Source organism: Heloderma suspectum, chromosome 1 (genome assembly GCF_057233095.1).
Source record: "Heloderma suspectum isolate Gila_16-S chromosome 1, 16-S_ref, whole genome shotgun sequence".
Taxonomy (NCBI): domain Eukaryota; kingdom Metazoa; phylum Chordata; class Lepidosauria; order Squamata; family Helodermatidae; genus Heloderma; species Heloderma suspectum.
The window spans coordinates 17,869,141-17,894,431 of record NC_139458.1 but is presented as its reverse complement, the minus strand read 5'-3'; the positions used below and the strand labels follow the sequence as shown (position 1 = coordinate 17,894,431).

General features: G+C 47.3%; 1 protein-coding gene across 1 annotated transcript; it reads right to left on the bottom strand.

The window, feature by feature from the left end:
• Positions 1-2,143: 2,143 nt before the first annotated feature.
• GPR132 (G protein-coupled receptor 132) lies at positions 2,144-24,958 on the bottom strand. The gene is made up of 2 exons (XM_084837261.1): positions 24,828-24,958; positions 2,144-3,886 (listed from the first exon to the last, which is right to left on the bottom strand). Exon 2 carries the CDS (start codon positions 3,872-3,874, stop codon positions 2,831-2,833), a length of 1,044 nt encoding a protein of 347 aa, XP_084693387.1. The 5' UTR covers positions 3,875-3,886; positions 24,828-24,958; the 3' UTR covers positions 2,144-2,830.
• Between the last annotated feature and the right edge of the window lie 333 nt (positions 24,959-25,291).

Here is a 25,291-nt window from a genome sequence, read left to right as displayed (position 1 = left end):
AGCATAGTAAGAAGCAGAGACATCACCTTGCCGACAAAGATTCGTATAATCAAAGCTATGGTTTTCCCAGTAGCAACGTATGGCTGTGAGAGCTGGACTATAAGGAAGGCTGAGTGCCGAAGAATTGATGCCTTCGAACTGTGGTGCTGGAGAAGACTCTTACGAGTCCCCTGGACTGCAAGGAGGTCAAATCAGTCCATCCTAAAGGAAATCAACCCTGAGTGCTCATTGGAAGGACAGATACTGAAGCTGAAGCTCAAATGTTTTGGCCACCAAATGCGAAGAGAAAAGTCACTGGAAAAGAACCTGATGCTGGGAAAGATTGAAGGCAAAAGGAGAAGGGGATGGCAGAGGATGAGATGGCTAGATAGCATCACCGATGCAATGAATATGAACCTGGGCACACTTCGGGAGAGAGCAGAGGACAGGAAGGCCTGGCGTGCTATGGTCCATGGGGTCACAAAGAGTCGGACACGACTTAACGACTGAACAACAAAATCCACTTTCTCCACACCATGCATAATTTTATACATCTCTATCATGTCCTGCCTTACTCGCCTTTTTTCTAAGCTAAACAATCCCAACTTTTGTAACCTTTCCTCATAAGGGAGTTGCTGCAGCCCTGTGATCATTTTATTTGCACTTTTCTGCACTTTCTCCAACTCTATAATATCCTTTTTTAGGTGTGGTGACCAGAATTGGACACAGTATTCTAAGTGTGGTCGCACTATAGATTTGTATAAGGGCAATATGATTTGGAAGTTTTATTTTCAATTCCTTTCTTAATTATTCCTGACACCGAATTTGCCTTTTTCACAGCAGCTGCACACTGGGTCGACATCTTCATTGAGCTGTCCACCACAACCCCAAGATCTCTTACTTGCTCAGTCACTGCTAGCTCAGATCCCATCAGCTTACATTTGCACTTGGGATTTTTTGCCCCAACGTGCATCACTTGCTTACACTGAACCACATTTGCCATTTGGAACCCATTCTGGAGCTCCTCACAATCCCTGAATTTAAGGTGGAAAAATGAGAAACGAAGAGAAACCAAAATTGACAGATATGTCCATCCCTAATAAAGGCTGCCAAGAATGCCATTGCCAAGAATGTGAACTTTCAGTACGGAAGCAACTCCATGAGGAAAAATTGCAAAACTATCAGGCGACTGTGCTAAGGATGTAGCTGCTAAGGATGTGGCCTGACCCTTGGTCAGGTCCACCACCTGTACCTTTCCTCCGTCTTGGCTACCCGGGATTCAGGAAGTAACACTGGAAAGGTGCTATAGATGAGAGCCAGTTTGGTGTGGTTTTAATGCAGGGAGACATAGTTCAAATCCTACGACAGCCACTAAACTTACTGGGTGAAACTGGGCCAGTAGCTATTCTCTCAGCCTAACCTATCTTGGGGATAGTGTGTGTGTTTGTGTGTGTACGTGTGTGAGAGAGAGACAGTGAGAGTGAGAGAGAGGGAGAGGGAGAGGGGGAGAGAGAGAGGACCATGTATGCTACCCTATGCTCCTTGGATCAAGGTTGGGAAAAATAACAATAAAAAGAATTTGACTTGGGATCCTGAATTGTGCTGTTGCAAACAGAAGGTCTTCAGAGTTGTGGATGGGACTCTGATCCAGAGGAGGCTTATGTTGGGGGAAGGGGAAAGCAATTTTTGCCAATTCCCTCTTCTCCCTACAGCTACAAGAGCAGATTTGGGGAAGGCACAGGGAGCTGCATCAACCAGAGGAACTGGTGAAAATCATACCCCATTAGCAGAAGCATCCTGCGAGCAAGGTTCTGCTCATGGGAACTTAGGATCTGAAGGTTCCTGCCTGCCTCTCACCTCTGGAATTCCCTTCCCCTTGAGACTCTCGAAAGCCCAAATCTAGGTGTCTGCTGCAAGCAGTGTGAGACTTCCTTTATTCGAGCACACACAATCGGCACCATCAATGACTTGTAAATATTGTTACTCTCCTGCAGCCTTCGCAACCTGGTGCCCTCCAGGCAGGGGAGGCTGGTGGCTCTGATGTGAATCCAGATTTCCGTCAGAACCAGTCAGAACTCCAAAGGAGCTATCCAAGGTGCAAAGTACCTTGGATAGCTCCTTTAGAGTTCTGACTGAAACCCGGAGTGGATTCTCTGCCCCACTGACATGGTGGCCACCAGCCTCCAGTGCCTCCAGATGTTTTGGACTTGAACTTCCATTCAAGTGCCTCCAGATGTTTTGGACTTGAACGTCCCAGGCAGCATGGCTGTTGGTCAGGAATCCTGGGAGTTATAGTCCAAAACATCTGCGGGGGAGGGGGAACAGATTGGAGAAGGCTGCTGTAGTGTAACTGGATATAACTCATATATTCTTTGGATAAGGCTTTCAACGCTGTGTTTGTGTGAATATCGAGAGGATACAAGGATGTAGTAGGTTGTTTATTCGACACAGCATGAGCCTTTGGACAAGATCCAAGATCACACAAGAGGCTCTCTCTTGAATTGCTACATGGCAGGACATCCCTCTTAATGCAGAGGGTTATCAGTCATCTCCCCTCTGCAGGCTACGCCGCTGCTCTGCCCGTGGCCCTTCGCTGGTGCATCAACATGTCCTGCACAATGCACGGATCCAGCTGCAAAGTGCCATAGTGTGACATCATCCCACTGTGAATCACAGCCAGGATTTGCTGAAAGGTCCATTCATAGCGAGCCACACAGTGGGACCACGCTGTTCCCCAAAGAGTACAGGAGCTTTTGCTCGGCTCCAAGGATCCAAGGGTGTCTCCTCTCTGAAGAACTTGCCCACTTTCTGCCATTTTATTAGGAACAGGTTACTGTAGATAAGGGAGGTGTTACCTGTCCCCGTTATTTCCTGATGTGTGTGTCTCCTTCGGGGACCTTTGGGAATCGTTATCCTTGCTACTCTCCGCCTTGGAACCAACAAGGAACTGAATCCCACATGCCCTGAAAGTCCGACCGATTTCATGTCTGGCATTTTCGCTTGCCAGCACGTAGATAAAGGGGTCTGCCACAGCGTTGGCAGTAGAGAAGCACAAGAACACCACAGATGTGGTGTATATGCTCCTTTCAAATGTGCACGCATAGTCTCGGTACCAAAGAAAGACGACAGATCGTATGAGCAGCACGCAATGGTAGGGGGCGAAACAGACCACGAAGATGGAAATGATGGCGATCGCCAAGTTCTTCACTTTTGCTTTCTGGGATGGGCTGAGGCTGCAGCTGGTCTTGATACTTTGGAAGACTTTGTAGTTCATGAAAATAAGGACCATGAAAGGGGCGATAAAGCCCACAAAGAACCGGATGATGTTGTAATAGGCCAAACGGGGGTTGAGCACTGCTTCAAAGCAAGTCTTGCACTGTGGGTCCTGTACGTTTTTCATGAAAAACACTGGGCAATAGATCACTGCGACTATGGCAAAGAGAACAACCGTCACTGCAGTGGCAGTCCTCTGACAACGGCACCACTTCCCTCGGCTTTCCAGCGCGTACACCACGGCCATGTAGCGATCGATCGAAATGCAACACAGGAGGAGGATGCTGATGTAGATGTTGCAGAAAAAGATGTAGCCGGTCGCTTGGCAGGATGTCTCTCCCAGCATCCATTCATGCTGGTTTTGCACATAGATGATCCAGAGGGGGAGGGTACTCAGGTACATCAGTTCGCACAGCGACAGGCCGAACAGGTAGATGGCAGTGGTGTTTTTCCTGCTGATCTGGATGAAGGTCACGGCGGCAGTTAAGCAGTTGGTTGGCAGGCCCATGGCAAACACAATGCTGTAAACGGCCACCAGGAAGTGCTGACTTTCTTTATACGGCATGCTGTCTGTGGAATTGCACAAGTTGCATGCAGGGTCCCCCGACAAAGCCTCCTTCATTTGGATGCAGGTCTAAAAGCAAAATGGAAAAAGTTGGATGCATTAAAACAGAGGTGTGCAACCTCAGGTCCATGGGCCAAATTTGGCCCACCTGGGGTCCCGATCCAGCCCACTGGGGCTTCCCAGATGGCCAGACTCTTTTGCCCGGGCCCTGCCCCTTTCCCCCAGCTGACAATATTTTGATGGTTTCTTTGGCTTTTACCAATCTCTAAAAGGTTCAGGTATCTCTCCTAAGGCTTAGTTACTGGCAGTAAAAGCTTTAGGCTAAAACATGCTGGTATCTTGGCCCCCCTGAAATGGCCCCCCCAAGAGTATGTGAGAGAGAACATGGGAACATAAGAAGAGCCCTGCTGGATCAGACCACGTTCCACCTAGTCTAACATTCTGTTCACACAGTGGTCAACCAGCTGCCCATGGGAAACCCACAGGCAGGACATGAGTGCAGCAGCTCACTCCTGCCCATGTTCCCCAGCAACTGGTGTACCCAGGCTCACTGCTTCTGATACTGGAGGTAGCATAGAGCCATCAGGACTAGTAGCCAATGATAGCCTTTTCCAAATACTGGGTTGACATTTTCATTGCACTATCCACTGCAATCTCTTAAGAAAAGCCATCCTGGATCAGACCAAGGGTCCATCTCGTCCAGCATTCTGTACACAAAGTGGCCAACCAGATACCTATGGGAAACACACAAGCAGAATATGAGCTCCCTCTCAGCTGTCTTCCCCAGCAACTGGTTGGGATACTGCCTCATACTGGAGGTAATATATAGCGATCAGGACTAGTAGCCATTGATAGCCTTCTCCTCCATGAATGTGTCCAATCCCCTTAAAGCCATCCACATTGGTGGCCATCACCACATCTTGCAGAAGTGAATTCCACAGTTTAACTATGGAATTTAACTTCTTCCTGTGTGAAGAAGGACTTCTCTTTATCTGTCCAGAATCTCCCACCAATCAGCTTCATGGGATGACCCCATTTGTTGTTGTTGTTCAGTCGTTCATTCGTGTCCGAATCTTCGTGACCCCATGGACCATAGCACGCCAGGCCTTCCTGTCCTGCGCTCTCTCCCGGAGTGTGCTCAAGTTCATATTCATTGCATCAGTGATGCTATCTAGCCATCTCATCCTCTGCCGTCCCCTTCTCCTTTTGCCTTCAGTCTTCCCCAGCATCAGGGTCTTTTCCAGGGAGTTTTCTCTTTGCATTAGGTGGCCAAAATATTTGAGCTTCAGCTTCAGTAACCCATTGGGTTCTACTATTATGAGAGAGGGAGAAAAAGGTCTCCCTGTACACTTTCACCACACTGTGCATAATTTTGTACACCTCTATCATGTCTCAGTTTTCCTATTTTCTAAGGTAAACAGTCCCATAGGTTGCAACCTTTCCTGATCATTTTAGTTTCCCCTTTCTGCACTTTTCCAACTCTACAATCCTTTTTTAGGTGTGGTAACCAGAACTCTAAACAGTATTCCATGTATAGTTACTGCTACACACACACACACACACACACACACACACACTTGAAGTTTTAAAGCATTTTGGGATGTGTCTCTAGGGATTTGATATGGGGCAGTGGATGCACTGTCTGCTAGTCTGCTACGCTGTCTGCTACACTGTCTGCATGAATGCTTTTTGTCTGCACCTATGCTCTACTTCAGTCTTCTCCAACCTGGTGCCCTCCAGATGTGTTGGACAAAAACTCCCATCATAGCCAGCCAGCACAGCCAGCCAGTGTGGTCTAGTGGCTAGAGTGTTGGACTGAGAGCCGGGAGATCCGGGTTCTAGTCCCCACTTGGCCATGGAAGCTCACCGGGTGACTTTGGGCCAATCACAGACTCTCAGCCAACCTACCTCACAAAGCTGTTGTTGTGAGGCTAAAATGGAGAGGAGAAGGATTATGTAAAAGCCACCTTGGGTTCCTTAAAGAGGAAAAAAGGCGGGATATAAACATAATAAACAAACAAACAAATGTCATAAATGTCATAAATCTCTAGTGATCTCTTCCTCCTAAACAGAATGCTGGACTAGAGGGACCCTTGGTCTGATCCAGCATGGCTCTTCTTATATTGTGAAATAAAGCCACATCCTGGTAAGTGCTACCCCTGGAATATCTCACCACTTCAGCAGGACAGCAGGGAAATAGCTGCTGTTCTGTAGCAACTCTTATTCTGAAGCATGCTGCCTCTGATCCTGAGGGCCGTATACCAAGGGTGGGGAACCTCAGGCCCGGGAGCCAAATCTGGCCTTCCTGGGGTCCCAGTCCAGCCCTCTGAGTTTCCCCCGATGGCCATGCCCTTTCCCCACCCCTTCCCCAAGTCTCTGATGGGTTGATGGTTTCCCGGCTTCTGTGCAGTTTCTCCCCCATTCTAAAAGGTTGAAATGCCTCGCCCAAGCCTTACTTTAAGCTACAATAGGCTGGTCTTTTTTGTATTTGTATCCTCACCCTTTTTGCATTCAGCCCCACACACCACTGGCACACGGCCCCCAAGGGCGAAATGGAATTTGGTGCTCCGGGTGAAAGAGGTCCCTTACCCCTGTAGTAGACACTCTGCGCAACTCTGGCCCCATCTACACAAGCCATTTACTCCGTGGCTGCTGCAATCCAAGGACTTTCAGGACATACGACATAATCACCGCATCGCAGCCAAACTGTGGTTTCCACAGGGAAAATGCGGATTTCCGTAGAGGTGTTTTGCTGTGATTTTTTAGCTTGCTGCAGGTTTACCGCGGTTGCTGAGCTGTCTGTCCCTTCCTCGAACTGACTTCGCAGTTTGCAGTGGGAGCGGGGTAGGCGTGCTTAGTGATTGCATCAGAGGGATCCATTGTGGAATGATGGGTAGGCACGTACCTCTCACGTGGTCATGTCCCTTCGCGGGTGTGAGCCATTGCAAGAGAGTGGGGCTGGAGGACTGTCGCTGTGATTGTGTACAAACAGTTGGCAAGGTAACAAAGGAGCAGATTACCCACATCTAACCAAAGAGGAATGGACAATCACCCCCCCCCCAAATACAAAACAGCCAATAAAAACCTGAAGTGTCGAACTCCCATCCTCACGTGGCTGCGCGGCTGCGCATTTAAATATAATGGTAAAAAAAAAAGAGAGCAGCACAACTGCCACAGTCTACTTTGCTTTAATGCCCACGTGTCAGGGCACAGTGGATTTTTCCACTGGAGAAGTCTGCAGTAAATCGCGTGTGAGCCAAGTTTTCCCCATCTTGTAATTGTGCATCTGGTTTCTTTTTCCTAGATGCAGAACTTGGCATTTCTCCAGATTAAATGTCATTCTGTTGCTTTCTGCCCAGCGCTCCAGTCTATCAAGATCACTTTGAATTTTGTTTCTGTCTTCCAAAGTATTAGCTATCCCGCTCAGTTTTGTATCATCTGCAAATCTGATCAGCATTCCCTGCACCTCCTCCTCCAAGTCATTAATAAAAATCTTGAAGAGCACTGGGCCCAGGACTGAGCCCTGCGGTACCCCGCTTGTTACCTGTCCCCAGTTGGAGAAGATCCCATTGATAAGCACTCTTTGAGTCCGATTCTGTAGCCAACTGTGGATCCACCGGATCGTTGTTTCTTCTAGCCCACTTTGAGCTAGTTTGCTCATCAGGATATCGTGGGGCACTTTGTCAAAAGCTTTGCTGAAGGTATATGATGGTATATGATGTTCACAGCATTCCCACAGTCCACAAGGGAGGTTAAAAACACAGTCCCACTGGTATGGAAGTGTGTGTTGCAAGAAAAAGAATTGTTTTTAAAATGAAAGAAATGAAAAAGAAACCTGTCCTTTGCGGTTTGCTTTGAAGGCATGATTTCCATCCTCTGTGAACTTCTAAAACTCCATGAGGAGTTTTGTTTCTTGTGTTGTGTCCTCATGGAGGGCTCCCATGTCACAAGAACTCGGGTCTCATTGCAGGGCCAGTGTCAAGGCATGGTTGGGTATCTGCCTAGGGCCTTCACCCCAGCAGGGGCCCACTGACAACAGCCCCCTGGACTTGCTCCTTCTCTTCACCCTTACAACCTGCTTGTTCACCTGCCTCTTGCTCTGGGCCAGACAGTGGAGTTGGAGAGGAGGAGGAGGAGATGCCATGGCCTGCCTGCTCCCTGTCTCTCTGCCTGGCAAGCGAGCAAGTGGGAGCAGTGATATGAAAGAGGATGACGAGCAAGAGCGGCTGGGGACAATGGCGGTGAGAAGGTAGGGGGTCCATTGAGGGGGTCTTGCCCAAGGGCCCTCCAGAACCTGGACCTGGCACTGCCTCATCACCTCTTGCAAAGCTAACACAGAAGTTAACAGCCATCCTTGTTCTATTTAGTGAAGCTGGCGAGACAGCTTTTGACTACCGGGGCCTCTGTGCATGTAAACAGGCCTGACCCCATCCTACCTCATCCCCACCCATTCTCATTTCCTTCTGCTTTGTATATTTCCTGTCTCATTATGTGCAAAGAATAGCATGAGTAAGTACCAGCTCGAAAAAAGAGAGAAAGAACCCTGTAGGTGCAGCAGCCTAAAGCCAGCGTGGTGTAGTGGCAAGAGTGTTGGACTAGGAGCTGGGAGATCCGGGTTCTAGTCCCCACTCAGCCATGGAAGCTCACTGGGTGAGTTTGGGCCGGTCACAGACTCTCAGCCCAACCCACCTCACAGGGTTGTTGTTGTGAGGATAAAACGGAGAGGAGGAGGAAAATGTAAGCCGCCTTGGGTTCCTTGCACCCTAAAGACTAAATCCATTTATTGTCGGCATACGGTTTTGTGGGCTACAGAGCCTGCTATATCATATAGATAATGCGTTGCCCTCACTTCAGCGTCACGGAGCTGAGGAAGTGATAGCCTTTGAGGAAGGTCTTAGTCAGACACCTTGTTGATTTTGGTGTAACAGACCAAGTGCTGCTTCGTCTCAGGAATTCGTATCAGGTTAGTGGTTTTTGAGCTTTCTGCCTTCAGAGAAAGTTTCTGCATCCTGTTTCCTTCTTGCATTGGCATGTCTCACTTGGGCCCCCTATGCACCTGCCATGGAGCCCTTGCATGCTGTAGTCTTATGGGGCATGTGACAGGGCGCTGACTCTTTGGCCAGGTCTCTTTGTCCTCCCTGTTGCCCCATACAGGAATGGGGAATCTTTCAGTGAAGCGTCTCTGACATTACTGTCAACTTGTTCATCTAGATTAGAGATTTCAATACGTTAAGTGGTAGAAAAGTATTATAAATCCTTTAGGGATGCCCGCCAGCCTCTGAACCCAGGGGCTGACAGGCAGCCTATGCAGACTGGGAGGAGCGCAGACATGATCCTCACATCTGTGCTTCTCCTGCTCTGCATTTTTGCTAGACAGGCGTTTTTGCCCATCTAGCTAGGGCTCTGCAGAGGGGGAGGGCAGCAGGCTGGGGAGGGCTGGGGGACAGGTCATATGCCTGCTTCCCCCGTCCCCTCCCCTGCCCTCCCCTCCCCTGCCCTCCCCTCCCCACCAACAGAACCACCCTCTTTTCTCCCCTCTGAGGTCGCTTTTGCAACCTTGGAGAGGCAGCCAGCGCGGCTCCCTCCGCACTCGCTGGGAGGGGGAGGGGAGCCTGGACTCCTGGGTCCAAGTTTGGAGTGCTATCTCCAGCCTTGGATCCAGGAATCTGTACTATCTTATGGCCCCTCAGACACTTTCTAGGGGGCACAGGATTGCTCTGTAAATAAAATAATAAATATATAGATTTTCAGACTCATCAGGCAAACCTTTGGATTCTACAGAAGGTTATCAGGCGTTCTTAGAATCATAGAATAGTAGGGTTGAAAGGGGCCTACAAGGCCATCGAGTCCAACCCCCTGCTCAATGCAAGAATCCAAGTCAGAACATCCCTGACAGATGGCTGTCCAGCCTCGTCTTGAACACCTCCAGTGTGGGAGAGCCCACCACCTCCCTGGGTCATTGGTTCCATTTTCGTATTGCTCTAACAGTCAGGAAGTTTTTCCTGATGTTCAGCCAGAACCTGGCTTCCTGTACCTTGATCCCATTATTCCGTGTCCTGCACTCTGGGATGATCGAGAAGAGATCCTGGCCTTGCTCTCAGGGACAACCTTTCAAGAATTTGAAGAGCGCTATCATATCTCCCCTCAGTCTTCTCTTCTCAAGGCTAAACATGTCCAGTTCTTTCAGTCTCTCTTCATAGGGCTTTGTTTCCAGTCCCCCGATCATCTTTGTTGCCCTCCTCTGAACCCTCTCTAGCTTGTCTGCATCCTTCTTAAAGTGTGGCGCCCAGAACTGGACACAGTACTCCAGATGAGACCTAACCAGTGCTGAGTAGAGGGGAACTAGTACTTCCCCGGATTTGGAAGTTATGCTTCTATTAATGCAGCCCAAAATAGCATTTGCCCTTTTTGCAGCCATATCACATTGTTGGCTCATCCTCAGCTTGTGATGTACAACAATTCCAAGATCCTTCTCGCTTGTAGTGTTGTCGAGCCACGTATCCCCCATCTTGTAACTGTGCATTTGGTTTCTTTTTCCTAGGTGCAGAACTTGGCATTTATCCCCATTAAATGTCATTCTGTTGTTTTCTGCCCAGTGCTCTAGTCTATCAAGATCACTTTGAATTTTGTTTCTGTCTTTCAAGGTATTAGCTATCCTGCCCAATTCTGTGTCATTTGCAAATCTGATCAGCATTCCCTGCACCTCCTCCTCCAAGTCATTAATACAAATGTTGAAGAGCACTGGGCCCAGGACTGAGCCCTGCGGTACCCCGCTTGTTACCTCTCCCCAGTTGGGGAAGATTCCACTGATAAGCACTCTTTGAGTCCGATTCTGTAGCCAACTGTGGATCCACCTGAGAGTTGCTTCATCTAGCCCATTTTGAGCTAGTTTGCTCATCAGGATATCATAGGGCACTTTGTCAAAAGTTTTGCTGAAGTTGAGATATATGATGTCGACAGCATTCCCACAGTCCACAAGCAAGGTTACGTGATCCAAAAATGAGATGAGATTTGCCTGGCAGGACTTGTTCTTGACAAATCCATGTTGGCTTTGAGTAATCACTGCATTGTTTTCAAGGTGCTTACAGATGGATTGCTTTATCATCTGCTCCAGAATTTTCCCAGGGATTGATGTTAGACTGACTGCTCTGTAGTTCCTAGGTTCCTCCTTTTTACCCTTTTTGAAGATTCTTCAATGAAAACCTTCTGGAAGAGGGGTGCAGAACGTTAGGCCGAATCCAGGCCTCTGGAATTCCCCAGATTGCCATGCCCCTTTCACCTAGCCCCACCCCTTCCCACAACCACTGACTGTGTGGGGGTTTCCTGGCTCGGGTGCTGTTTTTTCCCCATTTTGAAAGCTTGAAGTTATTTAATTTATTTATTTAAAACATTTGTATCCAGTTCTATATCATTAAGATCTTAGGCATACAGATAAAATCAATTTAAACAGTGTAAAACAATAAATAATTTAAACAGTTAAAACACATTAAACCATGAACAAGCCAATACCAATTAAAATCTAAAACAATAAAAGAGTTAAAAGAGTGTGCTACTTTAGGGAATGCATTTAGCTCTCAAAGGCTTTGGTAAAAAAAAAAAAAAAGCCATGTTTTTACTTGGCACTGAAATGAGACCAATGTCTGCACCAATTGGGCCTCCAAGGGGAGGGGATTCCACAACCAGGGTGCCACTGCAGAGAAGGCTGTGCTTCGCCCAAGGCTAAGGGTTCCTTCACACCGGGCTTTTATCCTGCGATTGAGATTGTTCCTTCACAGAAGTTTGCGGGCTCTTTGCATGATGCAGTGACCCTGCCGTGACCCTCCTGCACTAAATGCCCTTTGTTCCATTTTTAAATAGATTGCAGATAAAAAGGTAAAAGGTAAAGGTGTCCCCAACCAGTCGTGTCCGACTCTAGGGTGCGGTGCTCATCCCCGTTTCTAAGCCGAAGAGCCAGCGCTGTCCGAAGACGCTTCCGTGGTCATGTGGCCGGCATGACTGAACACCGAGGTGCACGGAACGCTGTTACCTTTCCCGCCGAGGCGGTACCTATTTATCTACTTGCAATTTCTTGCTTTCGAACTGCTAGGTTGGCAGGAGCTGGGACTGAAGATGGGAGCTCACTCCGTCACGCAGCACTCGGGTCTCGAACTGCTGACCTGCCGACCTTCCAGTCTGCAGTTCAGCATCTTAACCACTAAGCCACCGTGGATAATGTGCTATCAAATTATCCTGCTGTGTTCCTCTTCAGTTTCCTCTGTCTAAAGAGCTAAAGCGGAAAGAAGAGGAGTGAGATCAATGAAAGATAATGGAAGACTCAGATACAGGGAGAAGGAGGGGGAAAGGGAGTCAGTTATGATCCTGCATTTAGAACGGAAGCAGAAAGCCCCATTTTAAATGCAGGATTTTAGGCTGGTGTAGAAATGCCCTTAGTTACTGGCAGCGAGAGCTTTACGCAGCAATAGGCTGGTATTTTTTGGATCTGTCTCATTTGCATTTGGCCCCACGTGCCACTGGAATGCAGCCCCCCAAAGTTGCTCTGAAATGACTTTGGTCTTTGGACTGAAAGCAGTTCTGCACCCTTGGTTCTGGGAAACCCCAGAGATCCCCAGAACTTTGGAGATCTAGATAATCAAACAGGGATGGATGAAACTGTCAGTTTCAGTTTCTCTCAGTTTCTCATTTCCCCACTCTTAAGTGTGGTTCATCTTAAACTTGGAGAAGTTCTCCTGTCTTAAGTCTCCTGTCTCTCCCAGCTGTGCCCTCCTGGGTACTCGGTGCAGCACCAACACCGACTTGAGGGTCGGGGAGGGGGGGTTGCCGTGGTCTATAGGAATTCAATCTCCCTCTCCAGGCTTCCTGCTCATTCGAGTGCAGATCTTGAGTGTTTGTACCTTGTGTTGGGTACCCGGGACAGATTAGGGATTCTGTTGGTGTACCGCCCACCCCGCTGCCCATCAGACTCCCTGCCTGAGCTGACGGAGGTGGTCTCGGACTTGGTGTTGAGGACCCCCAGGATGATGGTCCTGGGGGATCTCAACTTTCATGCCGAGGCCGCTGTATCCGGGGCAGCTCAGGACTTCATGGCCGCCATGACAACCATGGGGCTGTCCCAACATGTCATCGGCCCAACGCATATAAAAGGACACACGCTTGATCTGGTTTTCTCGACTGGGCAGGTGGATGGTGATCTGAAAGTGGAGGAATTAACATCTGTCCCTTTGTCATGGTCAGATCACTTCCTGCTGAGGTTTAGACTTCTGGTGGCCTTTCCCCTCTGCAAGGGTGGGGGACCTATTAAAATGGTCCGCCCCCGGAGATTAATGGATTCCGATGGATTCCAGAGGGCTCTGGGGGATTTTCCTGCTGGTATGGCTGGTGCTCCTGTCGAAGCCCAGGTCGCTCTGTGGAATGCAGAGATGACTCGGGCGGTTGACACGATCGCGCCCAAGCGCCCTCTCCCTCTGAGCAGAGCCCGGCCAGCTCCTTGGTATACACCTGAGCTGAGGGCAATGAAGCAAGAGGGGAGACGGCTAGAATGCAGGTGGAGGAAAACTTGTGCTGAGTCTGACCGAACACAGGTAAGAGCCCACTAACAAGCCTACTCTGTGGCAGTGAGGGTGGCAAAGAGGCAGTTCTTTTCCACCAGCATTGCATCTTCTCAGTGTCGTCCAGCGGAGCTTTTCCGAGTGGTTCGTGGCCTGTTACATTCTGGGCCAGGGAGAGAGACGGTGGAACCCTCGGTAGCACGCTGTGACAAGTTTGCACGGCACTTTGAGGATAAAGTCGCTCAGATTCGTCATGAATTGGACACCACCATTAATGCAGTTCCATTGGTAGAGGCGTTCAGAGCACCGTCTGGTCCAGTTTTATTGGATGAGTTTCAGTTACTGAGGCCTGAGGATGCGGACAAGGTGCTTGGCCAAGTCCGATCGACCACTTGTGTGCTTGACCCTTGCCCTTCATGGCTTATTAAATCAAACAAGGAGGGGTTGTCTGGCTGGGTCCAGGAGGTTGTAAATTCCTCCTTGAGAGAGGGAGTGATGCCTGCCGCTTTAAAAGAGGCAGTAATTAGACCACTCCTGAAAAAGCCTAACCTGGACCCAGAGGATGTTAACAATTATAGGCCAGTGGCCAACATCCCCTTTCTGGGCAAGGTGCTTGAGCGGGTGGTTGTAGGACAGCTCCAGGCACTGTTGAATGAAACGGATTATCTAGATCCATTTCAATCGGGCTTCAGGCCTGGTTTTGGAACGGAAACTGCCTTGGTCGCCCTGTGGGATGACCTCTGCCAGGAGAGGGACAGGGGGAGTGCGACCCTGTTGATTCTCCGGGACCTCTCAGCGGCTTTCGATACCATCAACCATGGTATCCTTCTGGATAGGTTGTCTGGGTTGGGAGTTGGAGGCGCTGCACTACAATGGTTCCGCTCCTACTTGGATGGCCGATTCCAGAAGGTGGTGCTGGGGGATTATTGCTCTGTGCCATGGCAATTGTGCCATGGGGTTCCACAGGGCTCTATTTTATCCCCCATGCTGTTTAATATCTACATGAAACCACTGGGGGAGGTTATCCGGAGGTGTGGGCTGAGGTGCCATCAATATGCGGATGACACCCAGCTCTACCTCTCTTTCTCATCAAAACCAGGTGAGGCAGTGGCTGTTCTGAACCAGTGCCTGGGCACGGTAATGGACTGGATGAGGGCTAATAAACTGAAACTCAATCCAGACAAGACGGAGGTACTGTTAGTGGGTGGTTCGTCTGCCCGGCTAGGTGATATTCAACCTGTTCTGGAGGGGGTTGCACTCCCCCTAAAGGATCAGGTTCGTAGTTTGGGGGTGCTCTTGGATCCAGAACTGTCACTTGAGGCACAGGTGAACTCAGTGGCACGGAGCACTTTTTATCAGCTTAGGCTGGTATACCAACTACGCCCTTATCTGGACAGAGATAGCCTAGCTGCAGTGATCCATGCTCTGATAACTTCTCGTCTGGATTACTGCAATGCGTTATACGTGGGGCTGCCTTTGAAAACGGTCCGGAAACTTCAGCTGGTCCAAAATAGGGCAGCAAGATTGTTAACAGGGACTGGCCTGCGAGCTCATATTACGCCAGTACTTTTCCAGCTGCACTGTCTGCCAGTCCATTTCCGGGCCCGATTCAAAGTGCTGGTGTTAACATTTAAAGCCCTTAACGGCTTGGGGCCAGGTTACCTGAAGGATCGCCTCCTCCCATATGTGCCTGCCCGGACCTTAAGATCATCATCAGCGGCCCTTCTCCGTGAGCCCCTGCCAAAGGAAGTGAGGCGGGTGGCTACTAGGAGGAGGGCTTTTTCTGCTGTGGCACCCCGGCTCTGGAATGAGCTCCCTAGTGAGGTTTGCCTGGCACCTACATTGTACTCCTTTCGGCGCCAGGTGAAGACCTTTTTATTTTCCCAGGCATTTTAGCATTTTAGCTTTCTAAATTTTTATCTTTGCTGTTTTAAATCTGTATTTTAAACTCCTGTACTGCTGCTAGGTTTTATTGTGGTTGTATTGTTACATTGTGGTTTTAATGTTCTATATATTTTAAATTGTTTTATTGTGTGTTGTTTGGTTTTAATTTTTGTGAACCTCCCAGAGAGCTTTGGCTATTGGGCGGTATAGAAATGAAATAAATAAATAAATAAATAAATAAAGTAAGTTTGGTTCATCCTGACCTAAGACAATTTAAAAAAGTTTGCAAGTTCATAAGCATTTTTGCGTATATTTTCCCAGTGTATACAGTTGTGTCTCATATACACGTTTTCAAACAGTTTTCCTAATGCAATGCATATTTGAACATTATTTTCTCTTAATATACACATTTTATGTGCATATTTGATGGGAGAACTCCACGGCAAAATTTGGAGAAGTGCGAATTTCAAAAGAGGTTCAGTTCGAAGGCAGGGTCATATTGGCTATGTACCAATAGCCTCTCTCTACAGGCACAAACAACAACAAACTCATATTAGTTTCCTACCAGTGATTGTTTCCACCCACCAGTCCTTGGAACTGTAGTTTGTTGAGGGGACAGAGCCACTGCCACAGAATTAATTAATTAATTACATTTCTATTCCACCCAATTGCTGAAGCTTTCTTCCCTTCCCTTAGGGCCATAACAGACATTACTTTAAATTTGTGTCTAGCAGCTATGTCTTTTTTGTTTGTACTCTAGAGTAGGCGCAGGAGGTCCGATCCAGACCTTAAAAAGTCCCCCTTAGGGGCACTGGCGAGATTGAAAATTAAATTAACAAAATTACTAATCAGTCAATTAGTCTCGACCCAGGTCTTGCCCTTCTTAATCTATATAATGAATTCAATACTAATTAGTTGCAAAAAGATTTCATTTCATTGTTTTTCTGCTGGCTGCTAGACAAGTTTTTGCTACAAACTGGAAATGTGATAGGCTTCCCAATTTGAGTGACTGGTATGGGAGAATGTGGAATTTGGCATTATTGGAAAACCTGACTTAGTGAGTTAGGTATTCAGGCAATCAATCAGACATCAACACATTTGAACATACACGGTCATCGTTCATTAGTTTTATTGATTGAGAAGGTGATGGATTTTGGTCTGCTCCGGTGACTCATGGCGATGGATGGACAGGTCTACTCAGTTCTATAAGATCTGGACAGTAAGACTATTTATTGTCATGTGTTTCCCCTGCCTTGAGATTTTTTTCTTTTTGGAAATGGATTTTTATTCTCTTGGCATATCTGGTAGCAACGACATCTGTCTGTGTGTGTATATGTTATGCAATCGCTTGTTTGCTTAACCAGTTGTATATTTTTTGTTTTAAAGATTTGGATAAATTTGTGCCATCTATATATATTAATACAATTTATTTTAAAAGAACAAATGAAATAATACACATGGTCATTTAAAGGGCCCCCAAATCCCATGTCCAAAATGGCTGAGCTGCACCATTGCGGGGACAAGAACACTCTTGCATCTTTGTATCTGTGAAGTGTCAGCAACTGGGGGGTTTTCCACGTGGCGTTTTTATACACCTGAACTCCTGCCTTCAAGTCAGGGTTGGCCTGAGGCAGAGGACAAGATTGTGCCTGGCCATTCAACATACAGGAGCCAACTGGGTTGGCCACTGAATCGGACTTCAACACTGGAGAAGGGAAGTGTCTTCTACTGCACCTGAGGGCAGCTGGCTAGCTTCTGGAGCTCACCAGTGACATGTGGCAGTCTGCTTTCTGTTTAGCACAGATGTTCCAGGAGACACTAAACCAAACCACACAGAGGAAGAAGCAAAACAACTTCCTCCTTGCACTTCTACAAACCTGAGCAACTGCAAGCTATGGGAAAGAAATTATATTTTATTCTGTTTTGCTGCTCACAAGCTAGCAAGTTGAAAAGGGCATTACCTTTCGGGGGGTTCTTTTCCATGGTTCCACGGGTCTCATGTCTGTGTGACATTCAAAGGGTGACTGAATGTGGGTGGCGAGAAAATGAATTCATCTAACTTCTCTAGGGGAAAGTGTGTGTGTGTGTTTTAAACACAGTAGCTCAGTTCAGACATTACATGAAACCACGTTATAGAAGTTCAGCATTGCTTTAGTGTGTTGTCTGAATGGTCAGAGCTGGCCCATGGACAGTAGTCTGAAGATACCCAGGAGCCAGGAACCAGCAGCCATGGGACAAGCCAGTATCCAGGACTGAAGAGTAAGTAAGAACCAAACGACAAACTAGGATGCAGGATCAGGAGCAAAGCACAAGTCAGAGCGGAAGGATAAAACAGCAGGCAGGACTGAATAACAACGGAAGATACAAGAACACACCAGAGCTCAGGAAGACCATATTGCTCAAGAAGAGCTCAACTGGAACAGGAAGCCCTCTGACGCCCCTTCCTGTCCAGGAGGATCCAATACCCAGCCTAGGTGGGCGGAGTCTGTCCAGAGCCTGAAGCAACCTCACTCAGAAGCTGCCGCCTGCAGTTCAGTGACTTGGCACAGGGGGCAGTTGTCCACAGATCCCAACAGCCACTGACATGTGGCTTGCGACCGACTGTCAAAACAGCATTGGAGAGCATGCTTTGAAGTGAATGTCCAAACCGCCAATTCTGCTAACAGCGGTTTGCTAGGATGCCTGATCTGAGAATCCATATTTATGGCTGTAGCTCAAACTCCGGCGGCCGCTGCACCTGGGGGACGGAGTGCTGAGCGGGTGGAAGATGAAAGCAGACAGGAAGCTTGGAGACCGTGGTTTGCTTCATCGGTCGATCATGCGCGGAGGGTGGGGGAATTCTCTTCGGAATTCCAAGAGCCGGTTTGTGGGCTCGCGTGATCTGTTTGTTGCTGGATTGTACCTCTTCAGACTGCAGTGTGGGGCGGTAGTACGCCTTATTAATTTTATCTTCCTCCAAGTGGGAATGACTGGCCATGGTCACCCAGTGAACATCATGGCTGAGTGGAGAGTTGAACCCAGGACTCCTCAGTCTAGCCTTCCCTAACCTAGTGCCCTCCAGATGTGTTGGACTGCAACTCCCTTCATCCACATGAGAATGATGGGAGTTGCAGTCCAACACATCTGGAGGGCACCAGTTTGAGGAAGGATTCCAGCAAAGCTTTCGACAAAATGCCCCATGATATCCTGATGAGCAAACTAGCTCAAAGTGGGCTAGATGAGACAACGATCTGGTGGATGCACAGTTGGCTACAGAATCGGACTCAAAGAGTGCTTATCAATGGGACCTTCTCCAACTGGGGAGAGGTAACGAGTGGGGTACCGCAGGGCTGAGTCCTGGGCCCAGTGCTCTTCAACATTTGTATTAATGACTCGGAGGAGGAGGTGCAGGGAATGTTGATCAAATTTGCAGATGACACAAAATTGGGCAGGATAGCTAATACCTTGGAAGACTGAAACAAAATTCAAAGTGATCTTGATAGGCTGGAGCGCTGGGCAGAAAATAACAGAATGACATTTAATGGGGATAAATGCCAAGTTCTGCACCTAGGAAAAAGAAACCAAATGCACAGTTACAAGATGGGGGGGAGTACGTGGCTCAACAACACTACAAGCGAGAAGGATCTTGGAATTGTTGTCGATCACAAGCTGAATATGAGCCAACAATGTGATGTGGCTGCAAAAAAGGCAAATTCTATTTTGAGCTGCATTAATAGAAGCATAGCTTCCAAATCCTGGGAAGTACTAGTTCCCCTCTACTCAGCACTGGTTAGGCCACATCTTGAGTACTGTATTCAGTTCTGGGCACTGCACTTTAAGAAGGATGCAGACAAGCTGGAGAGGGTTCAGAGGAGGGCAAGAAAGATGATCAGGGGATTGGAAACAAAGCCCTATGAGGAGAGACTGAAAGAACTGGGCACGTTTAGTGCTGAGAAGAGAAGACTGAGGGGAGATATGATAGCACTCTTCAAGTTCTTGAAAGGTTGTCCCAGAGAGGAAGGCCAGGATCTCTTCTCGATCATCCCAGAGTGCAGGACACGGAATAATGGGATCAAGTGACAAGAAGCCAGGTTCAGGCTGAACTTCAGGAAAAACTTCCTGACTGTCAGAGCAATACAACAATGGAATCAATTACCTAGGGAGATGGTGGGCTCTTCCACGCTGGAGACATTCAAGACGAGGCTGGACAGCCATCTGTCAGGGATGCTCTGACTTGGATTCCTGCATTGAGCAGGGGGTTGGACCCGATGGTCTTGTAGGCCCCTTCCAACCCTACTATTCTGTGATTCTATGATTCGATGATTCCTTAGTCCAAAATCAACACTCTCTGCACTACACCACCCTGAGGATCCAAGGACTGAGTGCTCCTCTGTTACTTCACACACACCCAAATCTTGCATGTCAGGGACAAAGCTAAAGGAATCCAACAACATGTGGTGAAGTGGCGAGAGTGTTGGACTGGGAGTCGGGAGATCCGGGTTCTAGTCCCCACTCAGCCATGGAAGCTCACTGGGTGACTTTGGGCCAGTCACAGACTTTCAGCCCAACCTGCCTCACAGGGTGGTTGTTGTGAGGCTAAAACGGAGAGGAGGAGGATTATGTACGCTGCCTTGGGTTCCTTAAGGAGGAAAAAAGGCGGGATATAAATGTAACAAATAAGTAAATAGATATCCCATAGAATAACAGATCCTTTCTTTCTGGGCAATAGAGATGAGTTATAAACAGATAGACAAGGTTCTTTTGGGGGGAAAAGCCAGGTAGATTTTGAGGGTAAATACAATGACTCCTTAATGTCATTGTATTTACCCACTGTATTGGCCTTAATGAGTCTCTCGACTTTGCAATGCTGTTCTAAAATATAGCTGTTTCCAATCAGGATTCGTGCACATATATTATTGATTTCTTCTCCCTGGTCCAGTACAGCACAGGAGACAAAAGCTTGAAAAGCAAGCGCCATCTGATTTGGTCCTATCGAGTAAGTTTGTGTATTCCTGAGATATGTTATCATTTGATATATGTTATGGTTATACAGTTTGGAACTTTGAGCCTCTCTGTCTTCAGATTTTTTAAAATAAATAATTGCGTTGCTGCTGTTGTAATTACGATGAATATACTTATTTTTAAATACAGGGAAATTTTTAAAGTCTATAATGTAAGTGTTGTATTGTTCTACAAATTTCCCTAAAGAAGGACCTACATGTGGTCCGACATGCACTGAATGTTTATTTTTGTGGAAAAAAACACCTATTTTGCTCACCCCGTTGCTTTTAGGGAGAAAGCCAGCCTAGGCCCTTTCTCTCTGAGATGCAAGTAAGGGAGCAGCTAAATATTCCACCCTTCACCTCCACTCTGGGATGGTACAGTCCAGCCACAGAAGCATCAGATGACACTGCTGATTTGTGTGTGGACATGATGGAGACATTAGGTCTCCAATTAACGCCTCTGCCAATAAACCACCAGATTCCAATCTAGTTCTTTTCACCAGCCCCTAGATCTTTGCCCTGGCTCCACTCCTGATCCGCCAAGCTTCCATCCCAGCTCAGCGTCTGACTTGACAGATGTCAGGAGCTGCTGGGGGTTGAACCAGGAACCTTCAGATCTGTGTGCGGCTGTCCCATGTGGTGAGCCAGCGAGCTGCACGTTGCAGCATCTTCCTAGGTGATTTAGATTTTGTAGGTCCTGGACTGACCCCACTCACCCAGGCTGGCCTTTTGAGCCTCCTGGATGGAAGAACTATAGTCGGGTTTCCTATTCAGGTTAAGCCTCACTCTAGCGACAAAGTCTTCCTGAGCTCTGCCGTCTTCCTGTATCCTTTGGCTATCCTTTGGTCATAGAATAGTAGGGTTGGAAGGGGCCTACAAGGCCACTGGTCTTCCTCAGTGATGTTAATTATTGCAATGGGCCATGTTGCCAAGCTCCCTCCCTTTCCTCACTTTATGACTGAGTTTGCAATTTTTTTTTTTAAAAGACTGACACATTACAATGAGTGCTTCTAAGCAATATGGTGACTTCTTTCCATTTTAAGAACAAACAAAAACCAGAGCATTTCGACTTTAGCAGCTTTCCTCCTGCCTAAAGTTAGTCATTTGTGCCCTATACAAAAACAAGGAATCAACCTCTCTGGTGACTTGGAGGCCATTCTTTCTCACCATAGGTGACTATGTTGGTGGCCATTTACAAGTTTTCAGTAAAGTGTCCTTAGCTGTGTTCAGAAAAATACCAAGTAGGTGCTATGGATATCACTACATCTACATTCTCCAAAGGAAGTACCAGTTAGCTAACGCCCAAATTTAAAAACACAACAAAAGCACTTATGGCTGGGAAAGGAAACGGCAGGGAGTTTGCGCACAAAGCAGAGAAATGTGGCAGGTAGCCAACAAGGAAGGTGTAATCTTTGGCTATGGGTGGTATAGAAATACAATAAGTAAGTAAAAAAATAAATATGCAATGGAGAGCCCCTCCCCAAATGAGAAGCAGAATATAGAAGATGTAAACACCATCCCATGATATTATGGAGTCCCTCACTCAGCAGCAGGGAACAAGGACTGCTGCATCATCCCTCAATGGTTGCATCCGATTTCTGCCAACTCTCATCACTGAATCGTTCCGCCACTCTCAGTTTCATCACTGAAACTTCAAGAAAAGAAAAGAGTAGGCAGAATGAGCAATATAACCCATTCTGCAGGTATGAATCAAAGATGAGGTGAAAGGAGAAGATCGTAGAGTCCTTGCATTTGAAAGGGAACACGGTCCATAAAAACTTGCCACAAATGTGTGTTTGAGCTTTTGAGTTCTTTGAAACTCTTCATTGGGTTAGGTCAACCTTCTCTACACCAGGGCACTCCAGATGTGTTGGACTACAGTGCCCACCAACCCCACCAGCAGAGCTGGTTGGCTGGGGACAATGGGAGTTGTAGTCCCAACACGTCTGGAGGGCGCCAAGGAGGGAAAGGCTGGGCTAAGTGGTACAAAAAGGAAGGGATGGGGGAAGAAACAGAAGAGTTGCAAAACTGGCCCATGTGGCCATGAGGTTGCAGTTCAGACCCAGTACCAACCCAATGTAGCAAGGTAGGGTCAATCATTCATTAAGGAATGGAGGCTGGTGGCTCCGATGTCAGTGGGGTGGTGAATCCGCTCCGGGTTTCAGTCAGAACCAGTCAGAACTCTAAAGTTGCTATCTAAGGTTGGATAGCTCCTTTAGAGTTCTGACTGAAACCCAGAGCAGATTCATTGCCCCGCTGACATCGGAGCCACCAGCCTCCACTGTCATTAAGCCTCCTGCTTCTCTCCCCACCCCCCATTATCCTACACAAGGGAAAAGGAGGGGGGAAGCTACACAGGTATACATCCGGTGGATGTGACCACTGGATTTCACATGTCAGTTGGGGAATGACTTATATACACATAGCATCCAAACATGACATTTTTGCAAGGATCTAGGCTACAGGGATGATGCTCAGATCTTGTGCCTGAAAACTGTTGAACTGGAGACTGAACTTGGGGCCTTGTGTCTGCAAAGCAAAGGCTCTACCACTAAGCTACAACCCCTCCACCAGATATGTGAATCAACCCATCACAACTCTGCGATTCCATTCTAGATTTTGCAGCAAATACAATTCACACCCTGAATAAATATTTACTTACTCCTTTTTTTTTTATCCCACCCTAACACCAAGGAAGCCAGGGTGGCATGCATGGTTCTCCCCCATGCACTCACTTTATCTGCACAACAACCCTGTGAGGTAGAGCAGGTGAGAGAGTGCAACTGGCCCAAGGTCACCCAGCATGGTTCATGGCTGAGTGAAGATTGGAATCTAGGTCTCTGGTTTCCTAGTTTGACACTCTAACTACTACACAAGCACGAGGTAGAAGAAACCAAACTTTTCGGAGAGATCTGATTGGTGGTATGATAGACATACTAATTTCTGTGGCAAATACTCCACCTTGTTTTGTCCCGCTGTTGTTTCTAGTCAAACATGTTTCAGGGGTTATTACATATTTCTTTTTAAAATAATTACACCCCCACCTTTGTATGCATGTGTAGAACACATGTGTACAACAGTGGTTAGGTCAGGAGTTTGGCACAGATGTCCAGGGCCCCACTCAACAAAATGAGGAGGGGGGTCTATCACTGCTGCTGGGTTGGCTTATCACATTTTGAAATAAGTCGAGTCATATGCGTTACCATCTAAAGTTCTCCCCCAACCCCTTAAGATCCTTTGAAGTACGTCAGTGATAGGGAGAAGGTAGATTGGGATCTAGTGGTAGATCTCTGGGGTGATATGCAGTGGATCTGCAAGATTTTTCTGACAAACAAAAACCAGAACATTCCTGCTTTACCGACCTTCCTCCTGCACAAAGTTAATCATTTGTGTCCTATACAAAAACAACAAATCAACCTCTTTGGTCACTTGTAGTTAATTTTTTCTCACCATAGGTGACTAACTTGGTGGCCATTTACAGGTTTTCAGTACATGGTCCTTAGCCCTGTTCAGAAAAATACCACGTAGATGCTATGGATATCACTACATCTGCATTCTCCAAAGGACGTACCAATTAGCTAATGCCCAAATTAAAAAAACAAACCAAAAAAGCTGCTATGGGTGGGAAGGGAGATTGGGATCTAGTGGTAGATCTCTGGGTGATTTACAGTGGATCTGCAAGGTTTCTCTGACTCCCAAAGATTTAACAGTAGCAGCAACAAAAACGTTTGTTTGAGAATCCTAAATTTCTAGTACTGAAACCAAGAATGCTGGGGGTGGGGGGCAGTGGCATGGAGGAGGTTTGAAACTAATAGTGGATTTCTGTGTGAATGAACAGTTTCCCTTCCTTACGCTACTGTTTTGCATCTGAGTGGTTGGACCTGGGGTATGGAGTAAAAGAGAAAGTAGACCCCAGAAGTCTGAAGTGTCCCCTTCCCTGAAGTGAAGTGTCCCCTTCCCTTGAGATGTTACCATCTCAAGATCCCGCTCCCCCATATAAGACCATTAAGTCCAGAGTGTAGAATTACTGAATGCACCACTCTCCCTGTGCAAAGGTGGCATACGAAATTTTATAAAATCAATTTAAAACAGAAACAATCACAATAAAAACACCCCCTATTCTCAAACAAAAGATGTGCTCTACCACAGAAGGATTGGAAACCTGCTGAGAATGTGCAAAACCAATTTACCAGAGACATGGATGTGAACGTTCCAGGTAATGGTGCCTTCTCTCCTCTGTTTTCAACTCTGCGGGGAAAAAGATAGTTTGTCCCCAGCCTAAGAGTGCTTCCAGACGGAGGACTCCCGGCGCTACCAATCAAAAGGCATTCTGCACGTATCATGCCTTTTCCTCTTTAACTTTTTTTTCCTTGTAAGAAAAAGAGACGGAAGAGGCAGTGGGAAAACATGGGAGGATTATGAAGGAAGACAACAGTGTCTGGACCCTCCGTAAAATTCTGTGTTTGAAGCACAATAAAAGCCTTATCTGGAAGCACCATCAGTTGGTCTTCCACATCACCAACCCCAGGGAAACATTGAGTGGAACATCAATCATAAGATGGAGAAAATACATGTGCTAAAATAGAAGCAACGGCTTACTTTTGAAAGAAGCAATTCCCAAATGTTCTTCTCTGTCTTTTCTTGAAGGAGGGTATGGAGCAGTGGCAGAGTTACCTCTCACTCCGAGTGCTGGCATTGACTTGTCTCTCTCTGCACATGTATGAAACCCCGGCCAGGAAGTAACAGTCAGTTGTAGTGTTAACATGCACCAGGCAAAGGCAAAAAAAAGAAGAAGAGAGAAGCCTGCACAACCAGCTCAATTGTTTCATCACTGCCCATTTAGCAGAGGTTTTTTTTTTTTTTAAAGTAACAGTCTTTCCTCATGATCCAACTGCACTTTTCAGTTAGGTCGATACAAGTGGGATTTGCAACAGACTGTGGCATAGAATGCACCTGCTCAGAGTTCCAGCCAGCCATGCCCTTTTCCAGCCCACTCCATTTCATTCCATCTCTCCTTGGTTTTCCATTCCATCCCCAGTCAGCGTTTAGTGGCCTCTGAATAT

Coding starts and splice junctions, on each gene's coding strand:
- GPR132 (XM_084837261.1), bottom strand. CDS start 3,874: ATGAAGGAGGCTTTGTCGGGGGACCCTGCATGCAACTTGTGCAATTCC.